The 26,669-nt window shown below is 47.5% G+C and overlaps 1 protein-coding gene across 3 annotated transcripts in view; it reads left to right on the top strand.

Moving 5' to 3' along the window:
- Positions 1–9,114: 9,114 nt before the first annotated feature.
- LOC105684182 (agrin-like) overlaps positions 9,115–26,669 on the top strand; it is a 237,606-nt gene continuing 220,051 nt past the window's right edge. For 2 of the 3 annotated variants that reach the window (XM_048648849.1, XM_025746566.2), the window contains exon 1: positions 9,116–10,681. In XM_048648849.1, the coding sequence (XP_048504806.1) occupies positions 10,225–10,681 (457 nt within the window). In that variant the 5' untranslated portion in view covers positions 9,116–10,224. Of the gene's footprint in view, positions 10,682–26,669 lie in introns of all 3 variants that reach the window. The other variant, XM_025746565.2, reaches the window with a different exon arrangement.

The following is a 26,669-nucleotide window of genomic DNA, read 5'->3' as shown; positions in this document are numbered from 1 at the left end:
AAAGAAATAAAGAAAGAAAAAGAGTTTGGAAGAAAGAGGGGAAAGAGTCGCACGCGCTAAGGCAAACCCGCGTGCTTTTTATAACCGCGGCCACCAGATATGACACTACTTTACATACTTAATGGAATTCCATAGGGTCGAGTCTTATTTTACATCCAGGATTCCCTTTTACCCGTTTCAACGTTTTTTAAGTGGTCATATCATACCCGACTAAACAGCCGCTATTAAAATCTCGCGTGCAGCTTCTTACGTAACTATGGTAATACAATATAATATAATGCATTTGTCCGTCACTCCGCGTGACCTCAGGGGTGAGTTTTATATCCTCTTCTTTCCTTCTTTTCACGTTCAACTGACATTATACCACCTAATCGCCGTATCTCGCGTTTATCGACGCTTTTCTCCGCACACCTGTGCCGATACCTCCGGACGTCAGCGGCGTCTAAATCGCGATTCGCCAGCGTGCGGCTTGGAGAACGTTCGACCTCGAACTTCTCGACTCGCTCCCGAAATTCGAAAGGGTGGCGACGGATCTCGACGAGCGTAAGAAAAAACGAATCGGACGAACAAACGATCGGGGAGTCTCGCTGGATTGACACCTCGTGCAACTGGAACCCGAACCCGGGGAGGAGTGTTTCGCGATCGGTTCGCCGCGTAGCCGACTGGGACTGCGGGGATCTCTTCGGGCGTGGGTTTTGAATCAGATAATTTTCTGAGCCAATTACGTTATCGGGGTGAGTCGAGTTCGAGTTCGAGAGTCCGAGTCTGAAAACTTCATCGGGTTTTTCGAGCGAGAGAAAAGGAGGGCGGGAGGGCGGGAGGGCGGTAGGGGGGGAGGGGAAAAAATCGGTGAACAAGTGAAGATAAGTGGCGAGTAATAGAGCCGTGTAGAGTGCCGGCGCCCTATCAGATTTGAATTTGCATGAGGGGCGCGCGTTCGCTTCGAGAACGAGACGAAGTTGGCGATGGCGCGTCACGTTGTAACGGCGCAACCGAGGTATACAAACCTACGTATTGCCCCGCGAGGCGTGACTTTGACCAAAGATTTATTGCCCCCTGGCCCTCACGCGTCCTTCGCCTCCGGCGGCAAGGTATAAACCCCCGAAGGAATCTCCGCGGTCGCTTCTTCTGCAGCTCCCGCTGTCGCTTACCGACGCCGCCGCTGCTCCCGCTGAATCGCATCGCCGAGCTGTTATAAAGTCCTTATCTCATACGCGCCTTATACGTACTCCCGACCAAAGAATAATCCCGCCGCGATCCTCGCTCGACTATTCTTTGTCACCGCGTCACCCATCGCGAATAATATCATTGCGTGTACCCGTCTATTTAACCTACGGGGACACTAGTATACGGTTGACACGTTTCTTATGCACGATACGAGCGAACGCGGTTGTTCAGTTTAACGCTCCGCGTCGTTGGGAAGGTACGTTACGTACCTACGTTACGTATACCTTTACACGTAATATAATGTCGCTTCGTTGCGGTCACGTATAAGCGTTGTTTTTTTTTTTTTGATTCAGAGAGGAGATAAAAAGCCAGAAAATTGTTTACGGATAAAATCCAACGCCCCCACGTTTCTCTCTCCTGTTAAGTATATACGCGTATGTATACATATATATATTGCGTATATATATGTGTGTAACCAGAGGTCGGGGTAACGTCTCGCGAACCATATACGTAAACCTATATGGTATCTCCGTGGCTTATATAGTTGCTTTTACGTTCGGAGAATTGGGAACCATTCGCGATACTTTCTTATATATATATATATATATATATGTATACCCGGGCCGAGTTTCGAGGAGTAAAGATATTCAGTCGAAATTTAAGAGAAGGATACGAAATATAGTCATAATTTGCACCCACCCACGTCTCACGCTTTATTTCGGCGAGGTGGTCACTCTTTACACAAAAATTCCATTAGGTATATGCGGACGTGTACCGGCGTGCGTGTGTGGGACGCTCTGATGTGGTGGAGGGTACGATAAATATACCTTAAAAATATCCATACAGGGTGGTGCTACAATAGCCGTTGTTCGATCGTCGCTGAATCTTCCCAAGTTTTTTTCATTCCCGTGAGAAATCTATCGGGAGAGATTGTGGAATTGTGGGAAAAGCAAAAACAAAAAAAAAAAAAAGGAAAAAGGAAAAATAAAGAAGATTTATTTTTCATCGCGATTCATTTTATCTACTTCTCAGACCTTTCGGTTGGCGAGTTGGACTTCGAAGTTAGTATACCATAAAATCGATCCGAGATGAGGAGCCTGGCGGATAGCTTTAACTATTTTCGCTCGCCCCGCGGCGATATCTGCATAGATCCTCGTCAACGTCCGCCTCCGTCGGCGAGGCACCTATTTGTCTCGACTCGTTCGCGCGCCGTTTCGAAATTCTGTTTGTTTTTTTTTTTTTTTCTTTTTCTCGCACGCGTCCGATTTGGTAGCAAACAATCCGCCGAATTCGCGCAAATCGAAGTTGGAGAAAAATGAATCCTACCTCACAACACCCCGACGAGATACGTGGCGACGGTAAAATAATCACGCGGTTTAATTATCGTGGGTGAAAATTGTCCGCGCCTCGTTTACGAGAATGACGATAATTATGCGGTACGTGTATTTAAAGGCGCGTGCGGAAACGGCTGTGAGTATCGAGATAAAATCTTCGGATACGATATCGGGGTCGAATCAGGCGTGGAAGCGCGAGATCGGCGTCGGACCAAATGACGCGAAACCGCGGTGGTACATACGGCGATATATTCATTGAAAACGAAGGAACGAACGAAGGAGCGAACGAAGTGCGCGCAGCGTGGGAGACACCGAGAGAAGTCGTCTAATGAGATACGCGTACAAACGTGAAACCGGAACTTCTGCAAATGTACCACCCAACCCATATTTGTCCACCGTCGTTACTTCTTTATTATTACTTTTTTTTTCACCCGACCGAACCGCCGCTGCATCGAGTCCGCGGCTCGCGCTCCCCGTCTTCGAAAGATGGCGGTAACAATAATCATTCGGTAGATCGGGAATTAGTGGAATTAGTGACTTCCGTTTGGTCTCTTTGAATTTCTCTCTCTCTCTCTCTCATCTCCGTCCGTACCAAAATCCACGCACACCCATATTTATCGTCACATTCCCCGCAGGTAGGTATAAGCTTCTGCCGTTCCCGTGGTACGACAAACGCTATGTGAATTGGTGTCGGGTTGGTAAACATTCGTCCGGACGGTTCGGTGACACGGGTAAATATCCCGTCCTCGTGCAACTTCCTAATTTTCTAACCATTTCCCCATTGTACACCGTTTGAATTCGGGCCGCGAGGCCCCTCGTAAATCTCGGGTTAAGCTTTTTCCCCGGGGGTAAGCGGGGTCGGGAGTCGGAATTATTTATATCACGTATGTATATCACGTGCTATGTGAAATTAATAAGTTGGCATAGGGCAGACACAATGGGTGGAGCATATTTTAAGCATCATCCGATTTGGTCGTGCAACGGCCTAGAATGAGATGAAAAATTGTACGAGACTCGAATCTTCGACCTTTTTAAAACGCCGCTGCAGGGGACTTCTTGACGGATATCGTTTTGTCAGTGCGCATTCTTCGGAGTATATGTATGTATACGAGACGCGGTGCATCACGCGCGAGATGAGCGGAGCGAAAACTATCTTCCCAGAGAAAATGTACCGTATAACCCGATCTGAATAGGATTGCTTTTTCCCCCCCCCTTTTTGTTTTTTTTTTTCTCTTCTCTTTTTCCGCTTCTTCACTTTTCAAAAGCCTTTTTTATTTTTTTTTTTCTTCACACGTCACGTCATACTTTAACGGGGGTATAATTTTTTTCGCGCATCGCAAATTACCACGTGCAAAAAGGAAACGCATCACGCGCAGCTATCTCCCGGTAACGGACAGCCGTCCCTTTTATACCATTGTCACAATCTTCGCCGGACTTATTTGCTCTCGTCCGTTTTATTTTTTTCATTTAAAAATTTTTTCACCTCTCATTCCCCGTCGTTATTCTATTTCTTTGCCTCGCTCAGTGACAAACGACCTTCCTCCGCACGTTTCAAGGTCATTAGCCTTTTGACCACGCCAAAGTATCATCGCCTCGCATCTCGTCTCGTCTTCGGAGGTCACGAGGAGGGACGAGCTTCGCTGAAGATTCGTCGCGCACTTCAACCGCTCCGCGATTCGAATGCCCGCTCGATTCCGAATCCCGCGAGTTTCTCGTTGTGGGTAATATCGTGGAATTTATATCGCGATTATACGCAATATCCTAGATTTGATATTCGCCGGTGGTTGAGGTGGCGACGCGACGTCGATGGAAAAATCGTAATATACAAGAACGTCGTGTCGTAAAACTGCGGCGGGATAATCGGCCGCGTTATGAGTCACATCGGGATAAACCTGTTCCTAGGTTTAGATATTCGCTCGGTAAAGATTGACGAGTGGATTATTTTATCGTATCATGAATGGACGCGAACGAATGAATGAATGGACGTATCGATTCGTATTTCTGGTTCTGCGCTTCGCCCGTATCTAGGTACGGTATACACGGGGATTTAGCGCATATTTATAGATTTTATTCTTTCGAATGCGAGCCGATAGGAAAACGCGTATAATCCGGTATTTCTTCCTCGTCCAATTAGCTCTCAATGCCGGCGACTATTATCTAGGAAATGTAAATACCGGAGATATACAGGGTCTTCTTTATCGCCCACGCGTTGAAACTGCCGCTGCAGTTTACTCGGCGTTCCGCCAAACGGTAACTCACGGGGTTGCATCACGAGCCCCACTATACATATAGGAGTACCTATATACAGCTATATATACGCTGAACCGAGGTGTAAAAAAGTATCTTGTATATATCTGTGTTACACATAATGATCGTCTCGCGACTTCTCCGGCTCGACTCGGACTCGCGGCAGCGGCAGCAGATGCAACACGCGAACCACGTTACGTATTATACACGTTATTGTAAGTCATGTACACGTTGCATAGTAGAATTGCAGAGGCGGTTCGAGTCTTCCATCTTTTATACCCACGCGGAAGCGATGTAATCCCCCGGCGCTGTCCTTATTTTTTTTACATTTCTCACTCCTTTATTTCTATTCATCTCTTCATCGTCCTTGCTTTTTTCTCAGCCCTTGTTTTTTCCCTCTTTTCCACCCCCGTCGCGACCTCCTCAGGAGCTTCGAGGTGCCGCGCCGTGTGGTGCCGCTGGATTATTTCTATACGAGGCATACAAATCGGTAATTACCGATCGTCGTACGGGACGAAGAACGCGGAATCAGTGGAGTAGCGGGCTACCTTGCGACTCGTACGCGTCAAAACGTACGACGTACATCACTCGAAACCCGTAACGAACACACGGTTTGGGCAGACGCGATTAGCCGAGTGCGTATTGAATGAGAAAAAAAAAAAAAAAAAAAACATGGAAGATAAAAGGGAGCTAACGAAGCGCGAATGACGAACGTTCTTGTAGACGATCGTTTAAGAGTTCGTTCGAATCTTCGCTTATCAGATCACTTCCCAATAAATTAATAAACACCGTTTTGGCTGCGGGGGAGATCACGACCGGTAGATATTACCCTTTATTAATTTATTTTTTCTTTATTAGCCCTGGGTTTCGTGTGCGCGTATGTGTTTGCGGCAACAGTAATCAGGGATCTGTAATTAGCCGAACGGCGCTGCGGAGGTATAACGACGACGTATAGGCATAGAATTATAAGCGTGTCCAGCGCCGCGGCGCCCCCGGCTTTTTTTCCTCTTTCTTTGTTCGTTTTTCGTTTTGTTCGATTTTTTTCTAACCGATTTTCTGCTCCGACGTCTTCGTACCCACATCGGCCCTTTTATCGTCGAAGAGAAGGAGGAGAAATGTGGCATGCCATTAATTCAAGGGGGGGGGGGGGATCCCGAAGAGCGGCGGTACCCCCACCTATATTTGCATATTTTCGATGCGCCGTAATGCATTGACGAGTTTCACTCGCGAAGGCGTTGAGAGTTCCCATCCGAACAACGGTGAAAAAAAAAGAAACGATAAAAACGAAACCAAAGAAAAGAACAAAAAAAAATTTGATACGAAATTCGTGACGCTATTATTAATTATTTCTCTTGATCTTAATGCGGGACGTGCGCATATATAATTATGATGCGGCGCTGTCGGGAGGAGATCTCGATATTTCTCGCTCACACTTTCGTCGCCGTGTGTATATCTAAACCGGCTCATCAGCTAAAATAGAGAGGAGGAAAGGAAGAAAAAAATTGGGCAGAACCAAAAAAAAAGAAGAAAAAAAAAAAAAGGGGGAAACACCAAACACTGACAAACCGAAGATAAAAATCTTTACTCCGGGCCGCGTTACGGTGCAACGCAAGGCTCTCTAAGTGGTCCAAGGATAAAGGATCTTGACTTCATTTCGTGTCACGTCGAGTTAGATTTAGGGTCGGGAAGCACCTGTCCGTTTTCACGTCCGTCTCGCGCGTCCCCCACTTATACGCGCGTGTGATTATATCGCATATTAGATTATACATTACGCGTACATGGCGGGGCAATTTGGCGCGGGAAAAACGCAACGCAACGCATCGCAGTTCGTATGCAGCGAGCGATGCAGGGGGGGGGGGGGTGGGGGGAGTCGGGGGAGTCGGGGGAGAGAATAAGAGGATGATGAAGATTCGAGCGGTTACAAGGAGAGTCCAGAATTTACGTCGGTACGGCGGGGGAGGGTACGGGAGGGTACGGGGGGTGGGGGGGTGGGGGGGGAGAAAGAGGAGGAAGACGAGGCGAGTAAGACCGCAGAGACGAACACTTAATTTCAGGGAATTACCTCGCTGGTTCGCCGGTTCGCGGTTCGAAAAGTACCAACGAGGGGCAATAAGTCACTCTGACGATAAGTTACAAACGAGTAAATGAGCCCTTTTTCCGGCTGACAAGGCCTGGCACAAATACCTATCCACATCGTCGGCAGGCGGAGGAGGAAAATAAGAGAATTGAAAGGCGATAAAAGAGAAAAAAGGAGTAGAAAGGGCGGAGGGAGAGGAGAATCGAAAAGGGAGATGGACGCGCCCGAGAGTACCTGGTATATAGCCTCCATGAAATACGATGAGAGAGCGCCTCGAGTGTTAGACTTATGCTAAGTACACGCATACGTACAGGACGAAACACGAGTCGGACTTGTGCAAGTTCGAGCGACGGGGAACGCGGAGATCCCGCGCCGGATGATCCTCTTCTTCGCCGAAGGTGGAGCGCCGCGGTCCGCATGGGGGGTGGAGGGGGGAGGGGGGGGGGGGGGCGGTGAGTTATAGCTGTTGAAAATTGAAAGGGTTATACTGGAACGCGCGGCTAGCGGTAGCCGGTTGGATATCCTCCGGATGCTCGTGCGGCGAACGTACACGCTTCTTCGATTCGCCCGGTACAGCCGAGGAACCGCGGGAGTTCGTCGCAGTTGACGAGTTTTCCTCTTTCCGTCGGCCATCCGACGTAGCCCCCCCACGCGGCGATTATACCCCGCGAAAGTGGTACTAATCGAATCCCGAGTTGCGGGGATATCAAAATATGGACTACCGCTAACCGGTCGTATTCATCTTCGCGGAAGATCCGAATGAATTTATAATACGACGAGCGTCGGTACGGGCGGATAATGAGGAGGAGCTGCTGATTTTTCACCCGAGTCTGCGAGCGTCTGCGAGGACGTCGGCGTGCGTTCGCGGTTGATATTCAGGACCCGCGGCACTGCCGCGCTGTATCTCATTCTTATTTCCTTCGCCTTTTTCCTTTTTGCTCTCCTCCGTTATTTTTTTTTTTTTCCAATATCCTTTTTCTTTTCTTCGCGTGAGACGTACCTGTGGCTTCCTCGCGTACGCGCGCGCGCGCGCGCGCGTAATCTGCCCGTAAGGATCGCTGGGGGACGAAGTTGTCGTAAACCCTTTCCCAAGTGAGATATTGCTAGGCGTACATTGCGCCTCCCGATGATGACCGTGTGGTCATATTATACATAGGTTTATATACGAGTCGCTGCCATTGCTACGGGCACCGCGCTCGTCCGCTCGCTAGGTTTCGAAACATCAATATTAATGAAATATACGCCTAGGTTTTACATAAATTTGAAGGATATAAAAGATGAGAGAGAGAGAGAGAAAAAAACAACAACTGGATAAAAAACAATAATTAACATCATGCATTCACACTTGAAGACTTCATTCGGACCCGACTTGAAACATGCGCATATACATGTGCCGTGTGACACGTTTGTTCGGTGTGACGGAACAAAATACGACGATGAGGTCATCAATCTATCGAGTACACGTATTCGAGATCGAGGATTACTTTCGTTCCTATAATCGCGCGAGAGGTGATATAATTTTATCCATAGGGTGGCGGAGGAGGTGGAGGAGGATGGGGGGGGGGGTGGGGGAGGGGTTGATCTATCACGATTCCGTACAGAGTCCGATGCATCGACGATCGCCGGAGATAAATCCGTGCGGCGTGTATCTCGGACGGTCGTCGATACGGTGAGAATATCGAGTTTCTTCTGGTGGTATCGCGTACAGTCGTGACGTTTCGGTACGGTGGAACTACATTTACAAGAGCCCCAAATGTGGAAATCTTGATAAGCTACGCGGAGCCGTATTGTCCGAGTAATAGGTAACCGATATCTGTGTACATATGGTAAGGCGGCGCGATCCCGGGATCGGATAAGTGCGGATAAAGGTGACACCCGTTACAGGTATAGGTGCACATCGGAGACGCGTCGTCCGAAGGGTCTTCCGATCGGACCGGCGTCGAGGCGTTCTCCGGACTCGCAACGACTCTCCGACGTCGAGCCGGAGTTGTCCTCTTCCACCTCCAGCTCAACCTCCACCTTTTTTTTCCACTTCTTTCTCCTCCTCGTCTTCTTCTTCTTCTTCTTCTTGTTCTTGTTCTTTACCTCCTCCGTCGCCGCGTACAATCGGGTCCCATGCCGCTACGCCTACGCCCTGACGTAGGCGCAGAGTCCACGCTTCGCCCTCAGTTCAGCGCGTGCCTCCACGCGACCTACCACCAACCAACCACCACCACCGTTCACTTATTTCCTCCTCGCTTCATCTCGCTCACCACACCGACTCTTTTCCTCGCTTATTCTATCGCCTGCAAGCCTCGTGCAGGACCACGCCGCAGCTCTTACAAACAACGTTCAGTTTATCTCTAGCCGAGTCACCGACGCGTTGACACATTCGAACGAGCGCGCGCGATTCCTTTTACTGATTCGTTCGTTTGTATTGACGCGAGAATCTGGAACGCGGCGGTTCGATCGGCGTAAAGGTTCTCCGGTCGTCGGCGATGACCAGGTCAGTGATCGAATCGACCTTCCGCCCTTGCAGTGTCGTCAATTGAACAGTGTTTTGTGTGCCTTCGAATTCCCGCGCCTTCTCGAGGGCTGAGCGATCGGCCGTTGTGCGGAGGCGGTCGGATCTCGCGGAGTGGTGAAAATATACGTGCGATCTGCTGAAGAAAAAAAAAATCATTCCGGCGATTCGTTTTCTCTTTTTGTTTTTTTTTTGTCGTTAATTTTTTTCTCCTCATCTTGTCAAAATATAATTTATGCAAGACGTATTTTGTGTTCGTGACATTTATACCGTACCATTAACTCAACTGTTTAAGAATTGCACTTACGCGGGAGTTAAGGCGGCGTAAATAACAAACGAAGTTAATCGCCGGTGCGGTCCGAATGCAGTTAAAGAAGATGCAATTGTGACCACCGCTGGACCGGTGGAATTAACGTAACGAGGACATCGGTGGAAAAGTTCGAACCTCGTGGAAATTGCCTCGCGATGTTCGGAAGTTCCCTCCGAAGATTTCGCTTCCATCGCCGATGAGACGAGCGAGTGAAGTGCGGATGAACTCGAGGAAAGCAAAACGCAGCAGTCAGCGCTACCAAATTCGTTAATTAAACGGATACACCTCTCGAACATTATTCGAATAAATTCTTACGAGTTAGTTAAAACGGTTAACCAGTCGCGCTAAAACTCGCGTGGGACGTACGGCGCCAACCTGTTGCATAATCTCAGCTGTGACACGCGTTTCTGATCAGACGTTGATGCCCTTAGGGCTCGAAACGCGGCTCCGGAGATCCGCCGATTTATCGTTACGATTGGGAAATCAATTCGGCGGCGATATTCCGCCGTTGAATTAGAAAAAAAAAAAAAAAAAAAACCGACTCCCGATGTCGCGGCTCTGATTCGTGAAAGTAAAACAGAAAAAAATGGGTGAATTTAGGGGGCGATTTTTGGCCCTGCTCTTCTTGTGCGGAGCTGTTGTCGGGGCGATGGGAAGACTCACGACGAAAGAGCTGCTCGAATGTCGCGCAAATTTGACGGTTGCTGTGAAAAACGAGACAACCTTTCTCGAAAAAGTTCACGAAGCGGACTACATATTCACGGGGAAAATAAAGGAACTGAGAAACGGCGCTTTGCACGTACGCGTAAAGAGGGCCATCAAGGGTGTGCTCAATTCAACGGTGGACTTGACTCTGAACGATACATGCAGTGCTTACGTCAGAAGAAGCTACACCGGAATTTTTATGGGGAAACGTGCAGCCTCCACGGATACTTCGGTTACCGACAAATCGAAATCGGAAACACTCGCAAGAGTCGTCATGCATTTTGGACCGGTACCGCTGACTCTCACGAATCTGGACCGTCTCAACGCTGCTGTTCGAGGTGAGGGATTATTTAAATTCTGAGCAAATTCTTCGGTAAACTTTACATCGAACGTTACAATGAAAAAAGAAAAAAATAAAAAAAATGAAAAAAACTCATCATTATCATAATGAATCCCGAGCAAGGGGCGATGTATACGCATTGAATATTAAACGCGCGATTTTAGCGAACCCGCGGCATCCGATGTCCGCCTTGCAACCCGGATTTCGCAAATGTATTCCATTATCGAGAGTCGGTTGCGTCGCACGAATCCAATGCGAGTACAAGGCTACGGAGTAGGTGATCGTAATTTTTTTAAGTGGAAAGTATTTTTATTTCAATTTATTTGTTTTTTTTATATCGATCATCAATAATCGTTAGCGATCTGCAACTGTTGTTGCTGTTGTTGTTCCCGTTGTAAAATAATGGTCCCTGTCGATCGGTACAAGGTAAATATAAATTTATAGAAACGACATCCGGCGGTATACCTGCATGTAATCTCGGCTACGGGTGTACGTATTTTACGTTACGCGCACGAGGTATGTACACTTCCATACAAACGGGGAAGGGGGGGGGGGGGGGGGGGGGCTTTCGTAGGTAACGCACCACAACGCTCATATACGTACAGGACGCAGGAGTCGTTTGGTCCACGCGCCGCACGTGGTAATAAATTTATCGTCTCCATCCGAAGCCTTACGTACGTAAGTACGAGCGTGTACAGTACATAAGATTATGCGTATGCGACGTCGGGATCTAAGAAGTGCGTAATAAGATGAGATAACGGAACGTTATATTTATCAGCGAGTTCGATTATTTCTGAGGAAGGAATAGTCGTTTTTATTCATGGATAATGTATTCCGGCTATCCGCAGCGGTGTACGGTTTCATCGTGTAACAGCCTCCTCGAAACGAACACCGTAATGTCCTCGTACCGCGTAATTGAATAGTAATCACATTCGTATGGGTAATTGGGATAATCGAGAGACGAGAGGGAGAGGGGCGTAATTATAATATCCCGAATGCGGCGTAGTTCGGGCGGATCGATTCCTTTTGTCCGTACGACTTCAATGATGAAATCACCGGATGTTTTCTCGTACGTAAAATTCTTACTGGCCTAGTGCACTCGATTAATGGACGGGGGTCTGTGCAGTCCGATCCGCCAACGCTTGAGAACGTGTCTCTTCGAAAAAAATGCCGAGAAAACAGATGCCTTCGTTGATGGAGGCAAAATAAAAAAAGTCGAACATCCAAACACGAGATATTCGTAGCGATCGTTACGCTGCGACAACCTACGCCCTCTTTTATTTTTTACTCCCTCGGTTACGAGAGTTTGGGAGGCGAGAAAAATTCCATTTCTCCATGATCGTACGTACGTGCGCACAATCGTACGTCGGTTTCGGTCTCGTCTCGTTTTTGTTTTCGAATTTCGAACGATGAAAGAGACGAGAGTCGATGGACGAGGTGAATTCTTCGGCGTTAACGATATCGTTCGAGGAAATTACGTCTTTCGCGAGCGTCGGAAGGGATTCGCTCCCGATCTTCGTTGGGAAATGACGGGATGAGGAGTTCAGCGAGCGCGTCCAGGCCATAGCGCACTTTTGTATCGTGCCTATAAACGACGACGACGACGACGACACCTGGTCTGCATTGCATCGCGGAGCTCGCACCGACGTGCCCACGCAAATCTTAACCGCGTCACTTGACGCACTTTTCAATATACCAGCTGCGGTAACCCGACGAATGCTCGCCGCTTCGCGTTTTCTCTCCTTTGAAAACTTTTTAACCACACGGAACGGCATAATACGGTTCGACCTACGCGCACCGTTTCGAACAGTTCTACCAACTTATAACCGACACGCCCAGCGCGCATACCTTCGACCAGGTGCACCGCTGACAATTCGCAATTTGTTCCTTTCGTTTTTTCAGTTTTTCTCTTTTTTTTTTTTTCTTTTTTCAAATTCTGGTTTTTCAAAGTCCCCGTATGCGCGCGGACACCCCGAGCGACAGCCGCATCGGCGTTGCCCGGATTACAGCCTGCGCGAGGAGACTTGTCGCGGACCGATATCCGCGGATAAATCTTCGGGAGCTTTCCTTGTACAATCTGGTTTATTATAATCGCATTTATCGGGTATGGTATCGGTCCGATCGTGTAGCAGGGTATTGATGTACTACTTATTGATTTTCGCCCCGCTACTCGGCGATCTCTTCGCTCGACTACCGCGCGTAACTCGCATCGCCTCACGCATAATGTGGCCGCACGATAATAATTCATTTCACGTATGTACCTATAGAGAGTTTATTCCGATATATTCATGTAGGCAGTCGGGAGTCAGGTGTTTTCTCTGCGCTGTATTAATACCATCGCGGCTCGTTTCATCATCATGGGAATTGTATTCTTGATGGTTTTACTGCCGGCACTCAATTGCAACGTTCTATCGGAAATAGACATTTTTCAGAGGAGTGAATTACAAAAAAATTCACTATATTCATTTGCGGTGTGAAGCGCGTAATTGGTTGACATTTGACGACGAGCTTTCTCGCGCGGCAAAAAAGAATGTTGTTTTGTTTTTTTTTCCTCATCCGATTCGACGTGTATATTTGCCGTGAAATTGACGGTAGAAATAACGAAACGAAGTAAGAGGAACCGGACACCCCGGTGTAGGAGTCGGCGATTCATTTGAAAGGAAATGAAGAAGCGCGATAAAAAAAAGAAAAAAGAAAAAAAAAAAAAACTCCACAGTGATTTTGAGTGAAATATTGTACGTCGACGACGCGGTTATTATCATAGACGGGATGTACAAATTATACGGAAAACATCCACACCGATGAAATTCTCGCAGTTCACGCGTTACGTGGGTAGCTATATGTATCGTCGTGACATTTATAAATTGTGTTAGATGAGGACGGTATTTAGAATTCGATTACGACTCGGTCGGTGGACGTCGAGGAGTTTCGAGAGTGTAAGCGACCGAAGGGCAAAGGATCCGATGCGACGTCGCGTCGTTTTCTTACGTTGCCGCCGTCAATAAAAGCTTTTAACACTCGATCCGTCCGAGTCGTCGAGAGAATAGAAAAGAACAGTGGAGCGAGTCAGGTGGTCTATTTCGGTCGGTCGAATTTATAAAAATAGAGAAAATCGGGTATCGTACGCTGCGGCTGTACAGCGATTCCTCTCGGCTTCGGTATACAGTATAATACCTAAATCTACGGACGAGCTGATCAGCTGCAGCGGCGGATATCGAGTTCTGCGGTACGTCGAGCTTCGAAAGCTCCGTAGGTTCGTTCGTTCGTTCGTTCGTTCGTTCTATATTCTAAAATGAATTCGCCTCGGGGCCTTCGAATCCCTGCAGCCGAGTCCAGAGTATCGGCTCATCCAATTTGTTCGGGGCGCGGAAGATGGCCACGACGATGCTCATTTATTTTGACGACCGTCTTCCAATCGCGTTATCGAACGACCGACTCCGATGTCTCGGGGCTCAACGGTCCGTGGCCCCGTCGTCGTCGTCGATACCCGGGCCCAATTTATTCGCTTTTGAAATATTTCGGCCTCACCGTCGATTCGGACCCGCGTCTCCGTTTTCAGGGGTGTTTCGTACTCCCTGCTCCCGACCTTTCCACCGCTCGAAATTGATACTCCTTTTCTTTTTTTTTATTGTACTTTTTTTCTCAATTAGTACTTCAACGAACCGAGGCTGACACCAGTGCATGAGTTACTTTCCCTCATTTTTCTCGCATTTTATCTCCTTTAAAATTTGATGGTATCCGAGGTGGGGGGAATCGCGGGGGAAGGAAGAAGGTTCGGATGATCTCTGGCCCGTGCCCAGCTGTGACGACCTTGAAAATTTTTCGAAGGCGACACCGGCGCACCGCCGTAACGCTGCTCCTGCATGACCAGAAGCAAGGAAAAAAGAAATTCGATATGATTCTTTATAATTGAGAAATATTAAGGAAAGTTTTTATTAAAAACTGGTATACAAATCAATTGGCGAACGATAACTGCAGTTTTTATTCATACTCACTTCTCTACGGTTAATCGAACCGCATTTTTTCCGGCAACAAATATTCGTACCGGTGTCCCAGGAAATTTGTGATAATTGGGCGAGTTGCAGTTCGCCGGGTATAATTACATGAGAATTGTACATTATCGCGGCAGCGTTTCGGGGATCGGGTGTACGGGGATATGGTGTTAATTTTGACGAATTTAGTCGGTCTTAATTAGGCGAGAGACGATTTTCGACGGGGCGTTTTCTCCAAGCGCGTATATTCTCCAGTTCGGCTGCCGGGCAGTCTCGCCTTATTCGCCGTGTGCGCGGTGGACTTTAAAAGCCGAGTTTTGCATGCCTCGGGGACAAAGTCATAAAATACGGAGCGTAACAACTTTCAATTACAGCCCCCCGCTTAGTCCCACGCGAACGACGAGATGTAAACCTCGGCGGGCTCCCGCCGGACCAACGATACGAAAAACAAAACTCGAGGAATTCCCTTAACTCGCCCTTCAAACCGCGAAGCGGTAGCCGAAACCCCCGTTCGACATGCTACACCTGACCGGCGTCGTAATAATAATCTCCCGAAAACGATCCCCCCGAAAAAGAGCCTCGCCGATGTTTTTATCACCCGCTCATGCGGAGAAAATCGCGCTAATGTAAAACTGAAATATTCTCACGCGCGTGTCCCGGAAAACGAACGATTTTTTCCCCTCCCCCCCCCCCCCCCCCCCCCCTCCTATTTTTAATTTGGCGAACGTATCCTGTGACCCGGCCGTTCGCGTGTGGAAACAATCGCCGCGCTTTCGGAATACATTCGAGGTAACGATATCGCCGATGAGAATGGGATACGTATTCGTATGCCCACGTGCAGTATCACATCCGATTGAGCAACGTGTGAATCCGGGAAGAGCGCTGGCGCGGGAGTAGGACAAAAAGAGAAAAAATCGAGAAAAAGAAGAGGAAGCGGAAAAATTCCAGAAAAGTTATCGTTCGGGTATAGAATGCGTATACCGTGGCGATGGATACGCGGGTGTTTCTTTTTGTGAGCCCCCGCTAGGTCGAGAACGACCGCGTCCAGGTCGCGCTGTATATTATTGGTATAAAAGAGTCGAGTTTGAAAATCCGACGAGAAACTGGACCCGAGAGATCCCGGCATTGAATTCCATTTGAGAGAAAAAAAAAACGTCAACGATCCCAAATGCACGGAAGAAGATATCGGAACCGGTAGAAGAACATCGAGCGCCGGTACAGCACCAGACGGTGTCGAAATTTAAGCCGCCGACGCCAAAGCGACGCGACGCTAAGCTACGCCGCGTATACGTGTATCCAATATTACCGATACCCGATGGACGCACGTACACGCGTGCGTGCGTGCGTCCGAGATATAAAATAGGTTTCTTAACAACGTGAAAACAAGGCGCCCACGAATCACGAATCACGAATCGGGAATCAACGCTCGACGGTCGTGAGCTCGGACATCGGCTGAATTGCCTACACAAATGTAAAATACGCGTCGACGACGCGCGTACGCAAAGTGGGTGGAACTTCTCGACGCGCGTATAGCTTCGTTTTCCAACTCCGCGCTTACACGGTGCACCGGGTAAAAAACAAAAACAAAAAAAAACCAGTTTCTCTTTTGAGGAAATTAAAATTCTGAACCTCCTAATAAAAGTAGTTTACACGCGACATTAGCCAAGGGTTTTCAACTCGTAATCAAGATGTAACATTTTTACTCCCTAACGCTGTACGCTACCGCAGCCGGATAAAGTGCGTAGCCCAAAATCCGGCTTACATGTACACGTAACACATACAGAAGACAACATCGTACCCCGAACCAAAATTTGGACCTAATGCAGAGTTTGAATACATCAAGGGTGAGCCGAAAAAAACCTGAAGAATAAAAGCTCAGCGAATTCCTCCTCCTGAGAACCGGACGAACGGAGCTTTCGGATCGGGCGAAAGAATTCTGGAAATTCGACAACTCGCTTGATATCATAAAATTGCGGTTACAATTTTCTCAAACCCGTTTTTTCGAGCTCAAGTTTTTCGGAAGATAATGAAGACGTTTCACCGAAACCAAAAAAAACAAAAAAAAAAACAACACTCTTCTTTCGGTTCACCCTGTACACATTCACCCAGTTCCACATGTGCGTATATTACGCACACGTAGGCATATGTCTACGTGTGTATAAAAATTACACAAGGTAATAAGGCCTACCGGTGGAACGTACGAGGTACCTAAATACATATCTACCTACCATTTCCTCGGTGGCCCGAGGGCCGTCCATATAAGGATAGAGAATCTCGGTCCATGTTACAAATTCAAATTAAAACCATGTTTTCCGAGGTAACCCGATCCTCCGTCTCTCTCCCGACTGCATGAGGAGCGGCGGCGACGGTCTCTCCGTGCGCTGCAGTCTTTTGAATTTTGAACGAGCATAACTAAGTCATTCGTTCGCTTAATATGACAAACGAGCTGCGCTTTGAGCTTTGCACCTGTAGCCATATAACCGCGTTGCCGGCGCAGAGCGCGCAGGGATCCGTACGCGTACCGGTACCGATTACTGCGGTAAATTTAAATTATTTCCTGCGAGAAATTTTAGCGGTAACGCAACCGCGTGTACCGAGATTTTCTCGGTGAAATTAAAACAGCAGATTAAGTTCAAAGGTCGCCGTAATATGAGCGTAAGAACGTCGTTCGCGTAACCGCAAATATCCCGCACTTCGTCGTCTGGGTCCTGCAAGCATCTAATTCAGTCGCCACTTTAGCGATCGCAATATCTTGCCTGCGGCGAGGAACCCCCTTTGTTTGTTACCGGTGAATCGTGAGTCATGGAAAGCAGTGTGCGCGGCGGAGGATGAAGAATTCGTCCCACGTGCGCGAGCCAACAATTGTCTAATGTTAATTATTGCTATGCAAATGTGAGGGAGAAAAACGAAAAGAGAAATTCGAAACGAACAACGAAAATGTGGAATTCAAGGGGCGAATGATTTACGAGAATCGTTAGGTGTAGCCAAAATCTTGTTCGCGAGTGTTGCGGCTCCGAAAATTTTTCGAGATAAGAAGATCGGCAGAAGTACGACGAAACACAAATACGATCTATGCCGTGTCGACGCAGCGGGGGGGCAAAAAAACAGGCTAGCATATATGCATGAGCTGTATAAAATAATCTATCTAATAACTAATCAATTTCTTTACGCCTTCTGTTATCTCGGATCTGTGGGTTCGGCTTTTATGCAAATTCAAACTCTGGACTTCTTTCTCGCTTTCTTATAGTTGGGCAGCGACTCGCGGCGCGCCGGAAATACCGCGGACGTAGTAAAGTTCGTCTAGTCGAAACGGGCGTCGACTGAGTTTTGGAATTTTATAACGCAGCGATCGTTCATCTCGTTTATTTTTTTTTTCAAAGAATGATAATTAATGACCGCGCGGGATCAGCTGTCTACGGATACCCGGCGCCACCGTATACACCCGGATCCGCCGACCGACGGTCGGTGCAAATAACAATAATCGAAAGGGAGAAAAGGAAGAAAGGAAAATCAAATTGGAAAAATCATTGGAAACGGCGTAAGCGAGGGTCGACGAAAATTTGTAATGGAGATGCGAGCGAAGAATAATCGGTTCGCCAAACAAATTACTTACAGTTAGTTCTACTCGTATAATCCGAACTGGTTATGTTCTTTCTCTTTATACCTCGTCCATTTAACGACCTTCGTATACGTATGGAGCAAAAAAAAATGTTGGTCGGGGAAAGCAAAAAGAAAAGAAAAAAAAAAAAACGAAACGGAGAAACGAGGGACCGGGAAAAAGGGAGGGAAAAAAGAGCCGAAACGGAGTCGGGCTCGAGTGCATGCGTACGTACTTATATACTCGGAATAAGCGTGTGTAAAAAGAAAGACGATTCACGCGGAGAGTGGAAAAGAAAAAAAAAAAAAAGTTCCTCGGCTAAACAAAAGAAAAGAGGTAGAGGGTGTGGCAGGGTGTGGTCGAATTTGTTAGGGGTTGGTTCGTCCAAATTTATATTTCATAAATTAACTCGCGGCCGGTCGCTTCCCGTGGCGCAAAAATTCAAACGCACCGCCACTTGTTATGACTTTTAGGGCCATTTTAGTGCTCCAAGTGTTTCGAAATAACCGTGTGCACGTCAAGTGTTAAAAACTTTATTATCGTCATCGTCCCTTTCTTATCTCAGGGGATGATCTCGGCAGGATCTTTCCGAAGATGCGATCGTGTCCCAACGCGCAAATGGTGGAGGTGGTAAAAGAAAGAGAGAAAAAAAAAAACGCAGGTTAAACCGCGCGCGTTGCGCTACGGAATTCGATGTTTGGATAAACAAAATTCGATGATACCAGTTATTACGAGTAGTCGATGAATAAAACATGAAAATCTTAATAACGTCGAGGTACGGAGTACCTCTATATACACACATAAAATATTGAAGCACATCAACCGGCAGATTTATGTCGTCTAATCTTACGTTAGTTGTTTACGGGTTTTCCGCGTAATTACGTTTTCTTCCAGAGTCCACGTACCGGGTGAGATGAATCGATCGACCAACGTTACATATTTCCTTTTCGTTTTTTTTTATTTTTTTTTTTTATAACGTGTTTGATAACCGGCAATGTAAATATTAGGACATCGCTGGGGTAATACGAAGGTCCGTGTATTTTGACACGGAAAATTATATGCCCGCCTCGACGACTATAATCAAATTCAATTCATCTCTATCGCCGTATCTAATGGCTAGGGCTGGGTCCACCACTGCGGGCCCTGCAGTGGGCACATCTCTTGCATACGTAGGAGCCCTACCTTATGTTTTCCTACCTACTACCTGCCAGATGCAACAACGGCCACAGGGACTAGAGGAGGTCCTGCTTTCCGAAGTCCGCGTGTGGGCGGGTTACTTTTTTGGTAAGGAATGTCGCGGGTTATTACAATTTATCATAAATTTAATATCACCCATTACCAGAGGAGTAGTTCCCCCGGAGGAGGGGACCATTGTGATCGAAAATTTCACATTCGAACTTTTGAATGCAACGTTCGTTTCTCATATTATACAAATATACTCCGTACGGGAAACTTTTGGGCGGGCTATTCGCCGCGGACGAAGTTCGTCGCCTTCCGCAGCTAAAATCCTCGATTTATCGCACGATTTTTTTTCCGTGGGAAAGTCAGCACGAAATATCACGTCGTTTTGTGATCGTGTAAAAAAATCGTGAGCGAACGGAGTCTCTTCTTTTGCGTTTTTGAGTCGTTCCTTTGTTTTCTATTTTTTCCATTTCGCCGATGTGTCGGTACCCGGAAACGCGATGCGACCGAGAATGCCCGCACCTGACGTGTGTCCGTTCATCGTAGTTGGTGGAAATTTAAAAATTTCCACCATTCGCTATTTTCCAATATCCTCGACTCTCTTGTTCGGCGCACGTACGCCGCTTTCTCTTCATATAAGACCGGGAGAACACGCGACGCATTCGCGTTGTAAGAGGGGAACAATTATTCCTCATTGAAATTTATTCCTGACTCGTGACGATCATCGTCTTCCGCTACCTCTCGAAAAGCCGATCGGGTGTTCGATTTTATTCATCCCTCCTCGGCCGAAAGTTTGAAAATTCTCTCCGCTCCTCCTATCGCGCGTCTCGTGAGACTAAATTTCACTCAACTCCGTCGAACGTATCCCTATAAAGGCGCGGCCGCGTACGCTCCGCGGTTGATATACATATAATGTAATTCAAGTTGTCGTCGTCGTGTCTACGCGGTCGGGGACTAAAAAATTTTCCCAACGTATCTCCGCAACGGACTCGGCCGCTTCGTAGCATTACTGTCAACCACCTGTCAAACTTATAGCGGCCTGTTGGTACGTTCGGTTCGACTGCGCCTAGTCGGGTTACGAACGAAATGCCCACTTGCCGCTCTCGAATGCGAGATAGATAAGAGATGAAACGAATAATAAAAGACCTAGGAGCGTGAAGCCGGGTGACTCGGTGAGCTCATTATGCCCAGAGACAGGTGGATACGGACCGCCCTAACAAATAGACGACGTGTAGCGGATGACAGGGTCGTCAACGGAGGTGGGCCGAAGCGTTAAACGTCTTCAGCTGCTTCGTAAAAAACAGACTGATAACCACGAAATCTGACTTCGAAACGGCCGGTCGCCTATGCAAATGTAATTTCTGCTCGCCCTCGAGCCGCGATTGGTCGTATCTCTTCTTTCGTTCTCGTTTCTTTTCTTGTTTTATTTTTTTTTTTCTTTTTTCTTGTTTTTTTTTTTTTTTCAAAACGTACGAGGAACTCGAAACGGAGCAATTTATATGTAAGTTAGTTACATAGCCGGTGCGCGGAACTTGAGGCCAGAATCAAACCGGCCCATCCGAACGAGCAGCCCACCAAACGGACGAACGAATACGGTCGAAGAAACTCGAGTGAGATAGGATCTACGTGAGATCGGTAGCCGAGGGAGCCAAGACGTAGATCATATTAATGGCACTGCAGCCGGCGACTCCGCGTTGCTCGAGATAACCATCGATTGGTATCGACGCACAGATCATCGTAACGCGTCGCGCCGACGAACGCGCGCGATATCCCGACCGGCGGCCCTCGTCCAAACACTCGCGACCGGACGATTTGGTTGCTCGCGTAAAATACTTTTTACCTCGAGGACGCGACAATCTAACGATCCGCGGGGGCTGCCGTCCCGGTTAACGGTCGAAGTAGATTTTTTCCAAAGAAATTAAAACGCGCGCACCGTATGATTTTTGTAAAAATCATACGACGCGTTCGAGCGTAAATCAAAAAACACAAATCCCGAAGGCATTGTTCGTTCGCTGCCGTGAGGTTGTAACGATATTGACGATGCTTTCGAGCGTGCATGCAGTTAATTTAAAGGGTGATTTACAGCTAATTAAGGTTAACAAGCCATTTAGCCTATTATTAAGCTCGTATTTAAGGTTCGAATCGCCGACACATAAATTATCTTCGGGGGCGCAACGAGCCGAGGCTTTATACCGTGGTGGAAAAAAAGAGCTCAGGTATCGGGCAAAGGGCGGCCACGCGGCCCGACGTAAGAAGGTGCTGAGAGAAACCCCCCTCTGAGCGACCTAATCGGTCCACATATACATATACATGTATATATATATTTTCAAATGATATTACTCGAAAAAAAAAAAAAAAAAAAAAAAAAAAAAAAAACAAGGAAAAAGAAATCTCCGAACCATCAGCTTCGATGAGATGTGTTCACCTCATTCACGCTGTGATTTTAAATAGCTGCAGATATCCACCGAGTGTTTGTCTCGAGATTTGCTACGCCCGACTTTATTATTATTATTATTATTATACCTATAGAATATTATGACCTACCGTCTGCGACTTGGAAGTCGTCTTCGGCGTGTCTCGAGGGCATTCGAGTCGAAGATTTTCAACAACCGTACGTATCGTGAAACTTGTCGAAAATTGTCTTTTTATTTTTTTTTTTCTCATGCCGCGGTAGAAAATTTCAAATAGAATTGTCGTCGATTAAACGAACGGAATAATTATTCAAATTATATTCGAGATGTTTTCTTTCAGTGTACACAAACGCGTCGGTCGCGTTACCGCTGATTACCTCGACAAAAAAATTTACCGTTAATTTCGTCTGATCAGGTACACGGAAAAATAGAGAGAAATTGAAAAACTCGTCGCTCGAAATGGGGGTGAAAAAATTTTGTCGCCGCAACGCACGGAGTCTCGTGATCCTTTTCTCATGCCTCGGAGACCTAATAGTCGAGCTTCGGGGAGGATCGAAACTCTAATTGGCACGGAGGCAAGAAGTTACGAGCGTGGATATCGGGGGGGGCAAGTCCGACCGCGCGAGGACTCTTCCTTATACCGGGTGTTTCAATCTCTCGATATCACCCAGAGATTTTGAAAAAATCCACGGCGGGTTTATCATCTAATCCCTAATCCTCGAGCGGAATCGGACGTAACCCGGAGCGAGACGAATGAAAACGGCGAGACCGGCGCACCCCGTTGTAGCGAGCGATTAACGCGAAAGAGCGATCGACGTCTGTTATCGAAGATGAATTATCGATCGGCGCGGTGTTCTCTTGCGGCGCCGCGTCTCTGGCGTTTCTACCGCCTCGCAGGACTTGTGGCTCGGTCGTGAGATCTCGCCGATCGGAATCGTGCAAAGAACCGATGAGTCGAACCTCGCGCGCACACTACGAGCGTATAGAAACCTACCGCCTCTGAGTTTTTGAAAAAAGAAAAGAGAGAAAAAGAAAAGAAAAAGGAAAGAATTCACTGGCGCCAAGCGTCGTCGGCGACTGTGTGGCGTCGCGGCGCACAGTTATCGCGCTAGGTGCACCGGCGAACTTATACCTACCTACTCCACCACCTCGTATTATTCTATCCTGGTATATAGGAAACTTTACGCCGCGTGCCTCGCCACCCACTTTTCCCATATATATAAGAGTCGGCAGCGTTGATTATATCCTCGTTCACCGCGTGCCTTATTGCGCCGGGCATATTTATTATTTTCACCTTTTGTATCCATTACGTGTGTACGTGAAACACCTTCGCCCCGTAGGTGTGCTCTAGTATATTGTACACCGGCGAATGTGGCCACCCGATGCCCGACGCCAGCTAGAAGCTGAAACGGCTTATTGCGTTCAACGGAATCCAGCGCGGAATGTACTTATAAAACGCTTCCGGCGCGGCACGAGCTGGACAAGAGAATACAATTAGCCTCGCCACTCGCGACAATTTTTTCGTCTCTCCGTTCCCCGTAGGGAGTCCCGTTTTGTCGTCTCATCGAGTCGTAGTTGCAGATTTTGGATTTTCGGGTTCGTCGCCGTTGCGAATAAGAGCGGAGAGACACCGATCGGACGGTGCGTAACAGTAGTCCGAAAGGAGAGAGAGAGGCGAGTCGGTCGGTGTTCGGCCTACTCGTTGAGGAGGTGGCGGCGTACAGGAACCTCTATGCAAATGAGACGTGGCAATTAACCAGCTCGGTGACTCGGATATATGCGAGGCGTGGCGAACGGGTGGAGAAACGCGGTCGCGTCGGTCGTCGTTCGATCCCGCAACCACCGAGCGCCATTTACCACCTCGCTAAACGCGGCGTATAGTTGCCGAGTATTGCAGCGAGACGCCGCGGGTACACCTACCTTCGCGATTCACGGGATATTCTGAGCGGACGCGTTTCACAAAATTAATATACTGCTCCGCGAGATTGCCCCGCGAATGAACATCGCGGGCACCTTTTCCGCCGCCAAACTTTGATATTTTCGAATCGCGAGAGATTTCCGAGAATTTTCACCCGGGGTGAATATTCGTCTCGGGGAAATCGACGAAATGGAACGAAATTAAACGCGGAGATAAAAAGCGCACCCCCGTGACGTTAATGGACGGAGACTCGAGACCCAGATTATGGCAGCGAAACCAAAGGGAGCGCATTCTTCGCTCCGCTGACGGAGTGATGGCTCAACCCCGACGCTCGACCACCGTCCGTTTCTTCGGCGGTTAGGCACCCGCGCTCGCGTTTGTTTTTTTTTTTCCATTTTTTTTTCTCCTCCTTTCTACCTGTAAAAGGCATATCTAGCGGTAGTTATATAAGCGAGGGTTTCGAGTAACTCCCGATGGCCGCATGTAATTAAGATCTGAGTTGTCAGAGTCCGTGCTTCGCGTAGCTTCTTACGTACCGCTCTTTCCATCTCTTTCTTCACTCCTACTATTCTTCCTCCTCTCTTTTAATTTTCTTACCGAACGGATCCGACTGACCGACTATACCCTTCTTCGTATACCTATGTGTATCCCGCGTACCCACCAGGTCGGTTATACCAACAGTGCACAGCAGCCCTCGAAGCCGTTTGACGCGCTCACCGCGGACTCATTTGTTTCTGATCTGTTACCGATATCGAATCTCCTCCGACGACTCGGGTAGCCCCGGGTACGGGTATAATGTGTAAGTACGATCGGATGCCGACCGCCACTGATACTTACTACTCTCTTTATGAAGCCGCGAATCGCTACTTCACGTCGTTAACTTTTCGCTTTATACGAGTTCGACTTCGCTCGACGCGCCGCGCCGGAGGTCGTCTCGGTAGAACGAAATCGAAGTTGAATCATCCGCATTTCCATCGGTAGCTGAAATTTTATGAAGCGATTGTTGTTAAAAAATTAATCGCGAACAGGTGCGAACGATGATCGGGCGATAATTATTTATTTACTTATTTATTCATCGTACCCAACGTCGGTAGTAATTGGAAGGTATGCGCGTTTCGAAAATAATTCTCGATCTCGCGTACAAATCTCGGTGTAATGTAATTTCAATAACAATTAACGCGATCGTTTTATGCGTCGTCTCGGAGTGGCTATACCCCTCTTCACGATCGCTGTTCCTTAATTAATTGCGTTCTAAATATTTATTACTCGGACTTTTTATTCGCTTCTTTCTCTCTCTCGAATCGACGTTGATCCCGAGTGGAACTTAATTTTTGACCGACTAATTACACCGGGTTGACTGAGACCGTTCGGAGAAATTAACCGCGGATGCAGGTTCGGGGTTAATTTGCAGTCGTGAAAAAAAGAAAAGTTGTATTCGAGTAATAAACAAACACAGGGAATCGAAGAACACGCGTGACGAGAAATTAATTTCCATTTCCACAATTGCGCAACTCTCTTTTCGTCGGCTCGTTAGCCGTCGATCGACCCGCACTCGCGCGCGAGCATACGCCGTAGGATCTCCGGTTGTCGATCAAATCTCAAATTAGATTATTAGGCTCCGGATCAGCGTCAGGAGGGACTTGGAAATTGATCCTGAGGTTCTCCGAGATTTGAAAAAAGAATTTCCGGCCCTTTCAGGTGCCTCTAAATATCTACAAAATTGATCGTAAACTATATAAACGTTTGTAACGGACGAGCGATGCCGAAACGCGTGTTACATAAACTGCGAAACCACGCAGCGTCGACGTTGATCACCTTACAAATGTTTACTTTTGATTCGGATTTCAATTTCCTTCGTTTCTTTATTTATGTACGCGTCTTCTGCTCCCAAGTTAATCACTTATATCCACACGGAAAACACGCTCGCGCTTTCCCCCCCCCCCCCCCTCTCCACGGATATACCAACACTCGTACAACCTCGTCCAGTTAACTCTGCAAGTCCATCAAACGGATGGGTGCATCCTTTCAATTAAGGATTATTAAGCACCCGTACGGAAAGCCCGTTATCCTTGGCAGGTTGATACACGATTTGTTACTCACGAAATAACAAAGAAAAAAAAGAAAAGAAATCGAAAAAGCACGAGTAAACTGCAGAGGACCTGTGTCGATGGAATAAAACCAACGAATACGGACCACCTCCTTTTTTTTTTGTTGTCTTTAGAAATAATTTTTTCAATTAAGCGGCCCCTCCGATTGTCAAGTTTATTTTTCCCGAGAACGGGGGGAAAGAAATAATTAACCAATATAAAAACAAATTGAGGGGACGGTTAATTGAAATGACTTTCTTTTTTCCTCGATGTAAAGAGCGTGAGGAACAAGCTTTTCCCTTTCGCCTCCGATCGTCGGTCTTCCAAAATCACCTCAATTACGGAATCTATGAATCGAACCGCGTGTCCCACGCCCACGCACTCTCCTATCTCTTCGTATTGCCTTACGAAGATCGTCGAGTATCCGGTAGACAAGATGCCTACCCGCACGTAATGTGCGCGGTGTGTGCACGCTCAAATTTTTTTCCCCTCTTCTTTTTCCTTCTACCTTTTCATATTATACCCGACGCTTGTCTTTGCTCACAACTTTTATTTTAATAAAAATCTCCGAACGAACGTTCGAAGGATGAAGATAAACAAGCGGGATGCATTAGTGCGTGACCATTACCCGCCTGTAACTCGGATCATCGCGACCGCATCTCCTCGACTCACTCTTCGCTCTACGTGACTTCCCCTCTCTTCCATCGCTTCGGTGCAAACAAATCAACCGAGAGCCGATCGAGGACCTGACTCACTACCAGATCCACGCGCATCCGCGTCCGCATCTCACCCCCTCCG

This window comes from Athalia rosae, chromosome 1 (genome assembly GCF_917208135.1).
Source record: "Athalia rosae chromosome 1, iyAthRosa1.1, whole genome shotgun sequence".
NCBI lineage: Eukaryota > Metazoa > Arthropoda > Insecta > Hymenoptera > Athaliidae > Athalia > Athalia rosae.
Note: the sequence above shows the minus strand (reverse complement) of the source record. Positions and strands in the feature narration are given on the sequence as shown.